General features: G+C 31.4%; 1 protein-coding gene across 1 annotated transcript; it reads left to right on the forward strand.

The window, feature by feature from the left end:
* Positions 1-3,604: 3,604 nt before the first annotated feature.
* Positions 3,605-9,240, forward strand: LOTGIDRAFT_227994 (hypothetical protein; the record flags this gene model as incomplete). Its single annotated transcript, XM_009045669.1, has 11 exons — positions 3,605-3,829; positions 4,582-4,690; positions 5,074-5,235; positions 5,554-5,724; positions 6,508-6,581; positions 6,830-7,003; positions 7,240-7,333; positions 7,603-7,736; positions 7,896-7,949; positions 8,041-8,184; positions 8,588-9,240. The coding sequence occupies 11 exons, from the start codon at positions 3,605-3,607 to the stop codon at positions 8,708-8,710; spliced, it is 1,464 nt and encodes a 487-aa protein (XP_009043917.1). The 3' UTR covers positions 8,711-9,240.
* Positions 9,241-11,420: the final 2,180 nt, after the last annotated feature.

The following is an 11,420-nucleotide window of genomic DNA, read 5'->3' on the forward strand; positions in this document are numbered from 1 at the left end:
ATATCAAGTGGCTATTAAACTATAGTACAGTATTAATTTCAGTAATGTTATTTGCTAAGCGTTTAGGCAAGGTAAACAATAGTAATGTAGATTAGCTTGCGAAATTCTGAGTATAAAGAACAAACTGTAAAATATTTGGGGTGTGTAACAGATAATAGCGACTTTTAGGCTTCCCTTTTTTGTGTATTGGAAGTTATATATAAGGGTACAGTTATCACAAAATATAAAAAATATAACAAAAAATTTTGCATTATTTTCTTAAAAACTGGAGACTGGTTTTGTCTATGATTGACTGCAATGTTACTTTTTCATCACAGCTTTGGCTCATTGTCTTTGGTCAGTGTGTACATAATGATATTTTTAAGAAAAACTTTTAGAAAAGTGATTTGTCCATTGTATTTCATATTTCATTGTACACTATGATTCTCTCAATAGCAATTTCTTTAAACTTTGGCTGAACAATGTGAATACACAGTGAGGATCTTATAACTTTATGAAGAAGGAAAAAAGATAAAGTTAGTGCTTTGTGCTTTGCATCAGGCCAAAGAACTTGAGAGTGGTGTTGTAAAGAAGACTTTATTGAACTAATGATACAAAATTAAAATAATGTTTGCTCAAACTCTGAAAACTACTTTAAATGAAAAGGTTTTATTAGAGGTCAAATTTAAACTTGTTTTTCTCCTGAAATGGAATACCAAGTCTAATCTTAATTCAGATCACATAGTTTTACATTATGACATATCTCAGTTCAGTTCAGATACTGCTTAAGACATGGTATTGAGTGAATCCAACCATTTCCCATTTGAATCATACTATGATATATTGTAGAGTTTTTTTTTGCTTCCAGTGATTAATTGTAAAATAACCTATTATATGCTGTGTACAGAACCATCTTTATTATTATTAATGTAGATATCTTTATGTACATCTTAAACAGTATCTTAAATTGTGTTCTTTTAGTATAAGGTTAGGTTTATAGATAATATTATTTGTCTAATATATAACTATTAACATCTGGTAGACCTGTAAGGCATTAGATTGGTCTTGGGGACATATTGGTTTAAGTTGCTCAATAAATAAATAATTATATAAAATCACATTCATGAAAAATTGGATTATGACAATAATATGAATAAAATATTTGCAATTTTGGAGTACTAGATGGTAAAACTGTGGTATTTGGTATAATATCTTGATACAGCTATAGGTTAGAAAATAGGTTTTGGAATTGATTTAACAAAAAAAGTATTACTAATAAAAAAGATCATTGCGTTAATTCTTTTGTTGATGTGCTTTTGTTATATATATAAAATGATATTTCAAAAATATATTATTTATTTTGTAACTAGATATGTGCCATCAGATTTTATGTTAATCATTTTTCAAATTATTATTAATTTCAAAATTATTTTGCTAAAGTTATGTTGCATACAATTGTAATAACTGTATGATTATATGGCAAATTTAAACAATATTTACCCATACATAGTTATTCATTAAAGTATTCTCTGGTCAGCCTTCAAAGATTATTTTTGCTTATCTTGAAATCTTTCCATTTGTGTGAAAACTATAGAATATTGTCTTAGAAATTATTTTGATCAATTGTCAAAGTCGATAAATGCCAATCTAAAGGAGCATATTTTTCCTACAAAAAGGAAAATTTCAACTTTTTTTTTTATCTGAAATTAAATACATGATGAAACCACGCTTATCACCTTTTTTGTGAGCTAGTAATATTTTTTTTGCTGAAATCTTTGTCATGAATTAGACAATTTTATTTACATTGTGGATTGTGCTGATATATTTGTTGTGAAATATCAGATATCTATGTCAAGTTTGAAAGTTATTGTGAATTAGTACAGTTTTGACTTGGTATAATTCACCCTAGAATTATATGAAGGAATGAAGATTTTAAACTGATTAGGCTTTTACTATTTACCAGTGGCCAACTTCTATTAAAACTTAGTTTGACAAAGGGACTGAGGGATTTATCACTCTCTGAGTTTTTGAGGAATCTAATGTTATCTATCTTTTCAGTCTTTGAACAGAAAAAAAAAAGTTGGCGTTGAATTGGTCAATGCCTTAACACAGAACTAAGTCTGAAAAAGCTATCTAATTCCAATAGAAAATTTGTTTTCAGGGTATGTTAATGAAAAGTTTAATGTAGACCTTTGTTATTTTTGAAGGATTTTGTTTTTGAGAATAGTGTAAAAATGACAGCAATAGGTCTGATGAATTGAACCTGCACAGTGTGAACATGAAGATTGACCTATAGACTGTCACAATATGAGAGCATCTCAATTTTCACTGACTAGCAGCTGCTGGCATGTGGTATTTGAGAGAATCACTGGTTTTTGTCAACTTGCCCTAATAAATGAAAAGTTGCTGTAACTTTCCCTCTAAAATCATCTTAATTGTTACAATTCAGTAGAGTGCTCTTGTTATTTGGTTACTTGAGTTAAGCTTAAAGCTGATATTGACTGGGAAAGATCTGATGAGATGATGTTAAATATCAGCTGATCTTGGACCCTCCTTTACATGAAATCAGGCTTAATTTTAAAAATCAGGCTTAATTTAAAAAAAACCTACATCTTTATTTGAAGTTGGGTAAATCCTCTTTTCTTTGATTATTTGATTTTATTAAATAGTGCTTTAGGTATATTGTATTTATCAATTATTACTATTATTATTATGCATAAAGAACACAATTGTACATTAAAATATTTGAAATAACAACTTAAACAGTGTTATTGTTATCTACACTTTGAAGACCTCCCCTAGTTTAGACTGTAGTCTTCACCTTGATGCCTATTGTCATACTATATTTTATATATAATACAGAAAGAAAATCTGAGAATCTTTTTAGAATTCATCTGTAGACTGATTTTCACTTTTCTAAAAATAATCATCAACGGTTAGGTATAAAAACTTCAAGCAAAAGCTATACTATCAAACAATCCTTGCTGGTAAAGGCCTGTATGTTAAATTAATAGGCTTCTGTGAATCAAATAACCGAGATTAATAAATGTGCTGTAGAATAAGCTTATTTCATAGAAGGGACAGGAATATGTTGACGAGGGAAGATGATTCAACAATTTCTGTAAAGGTGAATTTTCATGTGACTGTTTGGCTATGGAACTGTAACCTGCTAACAACCGTGATGAAATTGGCTGGTAGGCTATGAAACCATAGAACTGTATACAATTCTGTGATGAAACCTTTTGGAGAAGTCCATGTGGTCTTAATACAGTTATCTCCCTTAGATCAACAACTGCCACGCCCAATTTTATCGTTGAATGGGCAGGAATGTCAAGTCATTGATTACTGTCATTAGACTAAACATGTAATGTATATAGAGACACTATACTATAATGATCTAGATAGTAAACTTTATGAATAAAAACCAGTCATTTTATTATTAATGTCGTTACTGTGGCTACGCAATACATTCCAATACATGACATTGCAGTTTTTCAATCCTGTTTTAAGGAAGTCAAATTCTGGGCTCAGGTGGATTTTCAAATCTTCTACAAAATTATTAACTTATACCCCAGTAGCTTTATTAAGTGTAAATTCCAAGCCTTTCTATCAACATTCACCAACTATGGAGCTAAAGGGCAGGATTATAGTGTATTCTATCATGGGTTGCCCTCACTGTATGAGAGCTAAGAATTCCTTACAAGAACATAACCTACCCTACACAGACATCAGTTTAGATCTATACCCTCAATGTAGAGAAGAATTTCAAGCTAAAACTGGCAAGAAAACTGTACCTCAGATATTTTTTAATAATAAACATATTGGTGGAAATGATGATCTGCAAGCTGTGGTAAGTAATTAATTATTTTATAATTAAAGTGCTCTGACTAGCCTAAATTACGATTCTTTACTCATGATATCTACTTTAAAAGTATAATTAAAAATCACTAAATCATTTGATCAATTCACAGATGTATGTGCATGAGGCCGCGTCAGGCCCGTAGCTAAAGGGAGGCAAGGGGAGGCCAGCCCCCCCATAAGAAAATTTTGGCCCCTCTCTGAAACATTCAGATAGCTTGATAGACATGTTGAGTCAATATTGATGAACCCCACTTTTGACCCGATCCAAGACCCTGGGCTAGTTACGGGCCTGGACCGTGTGTGATTGATAGTAGAGTAAGCCTTCCATTATTTAATCAAATTTTAACCTATATTAAGGCATCTGATCACTAGTCCCATGATTGACAATTAAAAGATAACAAGTGAAAAAGTATACTACAATTAAAGGGATATGCTCTCCTAAATTTTAACTAAGCATCTAACAGATCAAAACTTAAGCTTCAAGATTATATTTAGAGTTGAAATGTTTGGCCTTTGTAAAAATTAAAATATGATTGGAGAGAAATGCATTAATGAACATATCCAGGCCCCCCTTACCACCCTTTAAATTGATAGGTTGACTTACACTAATGCATTTTAATTTAATCATAGGCGCATCTGATGTCTAAATTGCAATCTGTAAAGTGAAAAATGAAAATTCTAGCTGTTGATTAAATGTATGTTTGAAAGACTGCATCCCTTGAAAAGTTGTGATTGTTATAGATAAAGAATAAAGAAGAACTTAAGAAACTAATAGAAGAAGTGAAGAATAATGAATCTCAATCAGATGCTCCTGTACCACCTGATCCTAGCACTGCTCAACACTCTGCAGGTAGGTACTATTGTTGTTAACCTCTGTTATTCTATATTCTCCAGAGAAACACCATTGTTCTAATGTCCCTAGATCAGCATTTTACAGGTATGAACCATCACCTGCACCAGTTTTAGTGCCCCTTATTAGTGGCATACTGTTGGAATGTAGACCCACTGTATGGTAACATACAGTTTAAGATATTATAATACAACTGCAGTTGGAAATGTTACGACTTGTATTTGGCTGTAAGTGACAACAGTCTAAACTGCCATATTCACATTATGTAATGGGAGTGGGATTGAATCTAAAATGCAATTATGGTAAAATTATCCTTAACCCTCTGAAGTTCATTACTATACAATTCTGTATGACAACATAGAATAAAATTCTTTTACTTGTAGACCCAGGAGAGATTGTTTGTGAACCAGATGAATATGCTATATTAGTACATGATTTAAAAGATAGTGGACTAATCAAAGACCATAGAAAAGGATTAAAAACTTATAAAAACTCCTTCAGTGGTAAAGATTTTGTTGATTGGGTTGTTAAAACTAAACAATTAGGTGAGTAAATATATCTTTATTTCTTTATGCATGAAATTGATTTGCTTATATCAATTTTTAAGCTCACAAAGACTTCTTTTAATATTAATTCATCTAAATGATAATTTTAACTGGAAAATAAATCTGATAAGCATCCCTCATCTACTTCAACTAATATACCCACTAATTGAGGCAATTTTTATCACTGTTGGAGTGTGATCAATTGACACATCAACAGCTGCAAGATCAAAGGTACAGATACAATAGGCAAGTAGTATGTGCATTGTTATATGTTAAGTTGCACATTTCTTTGTAACATAATTAAATTATATATTCCAGAAAGGGAACAGGCTATTGAGATGGGACAAGCCTTGATTGATAATCATTTCGGACATAATGTGAAATCATCAGAAACATTTGAAGATAAAGATGTATATTATAGACTATTAGATGATGATGATGAAGATGCCTTAAATAGTGGTGGAATGTCAGATTGTAAACCTAGACCAGGTATCAAGCATTTTAATATCTTTGCAAAATCTTCAAATGAGATGCGATATTTACTTTGAAATGAATTGGTCCAGAACTATAACCATTATAGGTTTCAATGCAATCTAAATGTTTTTTATACCTCCACATTATAATGTGGTCATATATTGTAGTCGCCCCTGTCCGTTGGTCCACAGTTGGCTTGTGAACACAATAGAGACTACAGTTTTTATCTGATGTTACTGAATTTTGGTCTAATCATTTATATTCATGAGATCTTGGTCAAGTTCGAATTTGACAAATTTTCGATGGATGGTTTTTTGAGTTACTGCCTTTGACTTAGTAAAAACGCATCAAAATTTGTTTGTGAACACAATAGAGACTACAGTTTTCTTCTGATTTTAATGAAATCTGTTGTGATCATCTATTACAATGAGATCTTGGTAAAGTTTGAATTTGACGATTTTTCAATAAATGGAATTTGAGTTATTGCCCTTGACTTAGTAAAAATGCATCAAAATTTGTTTTCAGTTTATGTGTGTTTGATTAAATCAACAGTATCTTGTACAAATTAGATTTTTGGTACTATTTGACACAGACTGGCGACCACCTTTGATATACTGATAATTTATCAGGGAAGTGGGCGTATTTTGCTAGTTAATCACTTATTTAAAATGGACTGACAACACATTATACGTGGAGAAAAGGTGTTTTGTGTCAATTTGAATGATGTAACTAGGAATCTGAGAAAAAACATAGTTTACTGGTTAATAAACTTTAATTGAGATGTATGTGTTCTTTCAGCTGCTGAGCTTGGAGCAGATTTAAGAAAATTAATACTGAGATTATATGCAGCTTTTCTATCACCTGATGGCAAGGTAGAATATCTTTTTAACGTCGGGGAGCCTGAACTGCTTATTGATAATGATACCTCTTGTGTTGTTGGGATCGATTACCTAAAATGTTTCATTAAAAGCACCAAATATCCATTTACACCAATTGCAGGGAATCAGTCGGGTTCAATGTTTGACCCACAGTTCCAATTGGCATCTTTGATGAGTCTTCTTTACAGGAGGTTCATATCTAAACCTGTGCGATAGCTATATGTATATCAATTATGTTACAGAAAGTTGATTATAAAGGTATTGGTGGAAGTGATGAATTTAAGCATTATATAAAATTAACTAAAGAGCTACAACGTGTTGAAATAGTAGATGCTAGTAGAGAAGAAAAGCTAGCTTTCTTTATTAATGTGTATAATGCTCTAGTTGTACATGCTAATGTTAGCCGTGGACCACCAGTTAATATCTGGCAAAGATACAAGGCAAGATAAAAGTTTTTCAATGTTGATGAAAAAAGATAGAATTTATCACAACAATCTGATAATGTTCTGAAAATTTCATAGATAATCAAGAATTGTTGATGATGCCAAAGAATACAGCCTGAATTATTCATTCCTTATTCAAGCTTATTTTCTAATTCCTATTAAACAGTAAGGGCAAAGATATATAGAAGGGACAATGTTCTATTTTACAGTTTTTTAACACAGTTAAATATATAATAGGTGGACATTCCTATTCATTACAAGATATAGAAAATGGTGTTTTACGAGCAAATAGAAAAGGAGTGGGTGTGTATCAATAATCTTTAGTTAGAGTTTTGATTTCTTAGATGAATTTCTCCTGTTATAACAAATCTTATCTTAGAAGAACAATGTTGAATATTGATAATGGTTCTTCAAAATTGTTAACTGTCAGAAAGCATTGAAATTCCCTTTCTGATGTTCTTGAGGAGCAGAAATTTGACACAACAAATTACCTTTAAATAATGTATGGATTATTGATTGAGAGTTAATTACAATCCATTATCCCTTTGTTTATCTGAATATTTTTGTTGCAGGTATGTTTAGTAATCCATTTGGTAAAAATGATCCCAGATTAAAAGTAGCTCTAGAGAAACATGAACCTTTGATTCATTTTGGTTTAGTTTGCGGTGCTAAAAGTTGTCCACCTATAAAAACATACACACCAGATGTAAGCATTGTTTTTTTGTTCTTTTCTATGACTCCTCAATAAAGTCAATATTTGTTTTTTAAGGAAGATAATATCTGATGGTTTCTCTTTAGCTCTGAAATAGCTGAGACTGTCAATTTTTTTTTTTTTAATATTCAACATGAATCTTTTCCTCTGAAGATGTCTACAGTTACCTCCCTTACACCACAGAGCATTATAAATATTGGACAGTATGTCAGAAGTTATGAAATCCAACACTCTTTCTATATGCATATGCATATGCGATTTTGGCTTTGAATATATTGAAAATGGATTATTGTTTTAGGCTGTAATTGAACAGTTAAAAGTAGCATCCGAAGCATTTTTAGATGGACCAGATGGATGTGATGTAAATGTTAGTAAAAAGACTGTCTATCTCTCCTCCATATTTAAATGGTATTTTATTGACTTTGGTAAAAACAATGAAGAGGTATGGCTGTCATTTCTTGTCCCTAAAAAAATCTCTAGTTCTCTAGCATGTTGTCAATAACAAGAAATTTCCATTTAATATACCATACTAACGTCATGTTTACAATTATTTATTATATCCAGTTATCTAGATGTTTGCTTTTAAAATGCTGATACAGCTTTATTATTTGCAATCAATAGACCGTTTCAGAATGAATCGGATTTTAATCTTGAAATGTAACAAAACACGCAGATCTCTGGTATTGCACATATTATTGTGTTTATATACCATTGAAATGAACGCTTTGATAACAATCTAATTAATGTTTGTCAAGGGTATATGAATAATAAAAGTACTATATATTTTTCTCAGTTTTAACATATTCCCTCTAATGCTACATTTATGTTTTATGTTTTATCTGTAGCTGGTACAATGGGTCTATGATTATATGGGTGAATCAGAGAAAAAAGAGAAATTAAAAGAAGTTATGTCAGGAAAGTTTAAAGTGTCATATTTATCATATGATTGGTCTGTCAACTCAAAGTAAACCATTGTAAATCATGTTTAAGTTCTCATTATCAATCATGTTTCTAAATATCTTGCCATAGCTTCATCCATCATAAATGGCTTTCTGGAACCTATAACCTTTTAGCCAAATTGAACATGTAAGGATATGTTTTCATATAAAACTGAAAAAATGAAAAAGCACAATATTTATAGTTACACGAAGGATAAAAAGAAATGATAAATGATATTTTCTTTTTGTAAACAATATATTCTCATGATAACGCTGCCTATAAAACGTTAAGTTTATTCAACTCACATTTGATATTTCTTTAATTCTTTGGCTTTTTTTACCTTTAAAATATTATAATAAACTAATAAAGTTATTGTACATTGTATATTGTTATTCAGATAATTTGATATCACGATTTTTTATAATGCTCCTCATATCATTAATTTTTATTTTATTTATTGTATAATGTAGAGCACATATTATTTTATAAAATATATGCAAAAACTATATAATTATTTAAAAATCATATTGAAATTAGATTGATTGGCAACAGTACTTGTAAATTTACTTGTTATGATTTCCTTTCTATCACCGACATTATAATGTCATCACCCCTGTTCGTCCGTCCACAATTGGCATATGAAAATGATAGACACTAGAGTTCTTATCTGAATTTAATGAAATTGGGTGTGGTAATTTATATTGATGAGATTTTGGTCAAATTCGAAATTGACGATTTTTCAATGAACAGTTTTTGAGTTATTGCCCTTTTTTTTTGTTAAAACAATGGAATATATAAAGTTTTCATCTTATTTTTATACGCCCACATGGAATGTTGAATATTGCCGTCACCCATGTCCGTCCGTCCACAATTGCTCGTAAACACTCTACAAGGCACAATTCTTGACTGATCTCGACGAAGATTGGTATGGTTGTTTGTTATGAAACAAGAAAAATATTTAGTATGAGTTATTGCCCTTGTTCTTGAAACGCTCGTAAACACTCTAGAAGGTGCAATTCTTGACGGATTTTGATAACACTTGGTGTGAGTGCTTGTTATCACCCAAGGATGAACCCTAAATCAAAAGATAAAAAAATAATAAGTATGAGTTATTTCCCTTGTTCTTGAAAACTCGTTCAATTTTAGCTCGTAAAGCCTTCAGAAGGCACAAATCTTGACGGATATCAACGAAACTTTGTATGAGAGTTAGTAATCACCCAAAGATGAACCCTATTGAAAATCAGAAAAATCGAAAAAAATTAGTACGAGTTAATGGCCTTGTAGCACGTAAACACTCTAGAAGGCACAATTCTTGATGGATTTTGAGGAATCTTGGTGTGAGTGTATGTAATCACCCAAGGATGAACCCTATTGAAAATCAGAAAAATCCAAAAATATTTAGTGTGAGTTATTGCCCTTGTTCTTAAAAACGCGTTCAAGTTTTAGCCTGTAAACACTCTAGAAGGCCTAATTCTTGACAGATTTTGATGAAACTTGGTAATATTATTCAGTATCATCTCAAAAAATTCAGAAGAAGTGTATGTCTGAAGGTTGAATATTTCATACTGGTAATTGGTACTGTACTGCCAAATATTTTTATTTAAAATCAAAGCTGCCAGTGGGCATATATTACCTTGCCTGGCAAGCTATCTAAATAAAATCTGGTTTGATCATCTAAAACAATGAAATTTTGGTCAAATTCGAATTTGATGATTCTTCAATGAATGGTTTCTAAGTTTTGGACCATGACTTAGTAAAAACGAATCAAAATTTGTTTGTAAACTCAATAGAGACTACAGTTTTCATCTGATTTCAATCAAATTTGTTGTGATCATTTATAAAATCTTGGTCAAGTCGAATCTAATGATTTTTTGTTGCACAGATTTTGAGTTAAATGGCCCTTGACTTATCAAAAGGCATCAAAATTTTTTCATGAATAATATAGAGATTATAAAGATTTCATCTGATTTTAATAATACAATTTATGTTAAATGTGGCTATAGAGGTGACAGTTAATGTCAGAATATTTTGTTGGTTCAAATCAACAATATCTTTGACAATTTAGAATGTTAGTAGATTTGACACAGATTGTTGAAGTGGATGTATCTTGCTAGGCAACCACTTGTTTTGTACCAGTATTTATGTAATATCTCGGGGTATTGCTATAGCCTATGTAGCAGGAGGGATTGAATGGCTCCTGAACAGCTCTCAGGTGGCAAGGATTTCGATCAAGATGCTGATTTCCGAGAAAAATCTAAGGAATAAGATTAAACTAAATACTTTTATTAACATTCACATTACTTCACGGCGAAACATTTACTTAAGTAAACGTTCTCTTGCCCTAATTTAGAGCAGGTTCACTAGTAGAGCGGAACGTTGAAGTTCCATCCCGGGGATAAATTTACACCAAAAAGCACAAGCCGATTAACCAGATAAATAGGCTACGGACTAACCATCTGCATCTGTAACACTTAAAAGTTAAATCTGTGGAGCGGAGTGTTGCACTTGCAACTCCCACAGAGCAAGCTTACATATAGCGGAACCTACTAACTTCCAGCCCACGACCGATTGGTTAAACTACACCCAAATTAACTACTTTCATACCGAACGACGTTGAGCACTGCACTTGCAAAGCGAGACATATTTTCCCATTGGACCACGTTTAGCAACTACAGCAACTATTCTACAGGCTATTCTAGAAGAAACAATATTACAACCTTAAATTCCTACTTCCGGTTG

The sequence above is a fragment of the Lottia gigantea genome (assembly GCF_000327385.1).
Source record: "Lottia gigantea unplaced genomic scaffold LOTGIsca_1, whole genome shotgun sequence".
Taxonomy (NCBI): Eukaryota; Metazoa; Mollusca; class Gastropoda; family Lottiidae; genus Lottia; species Lottia gigantea.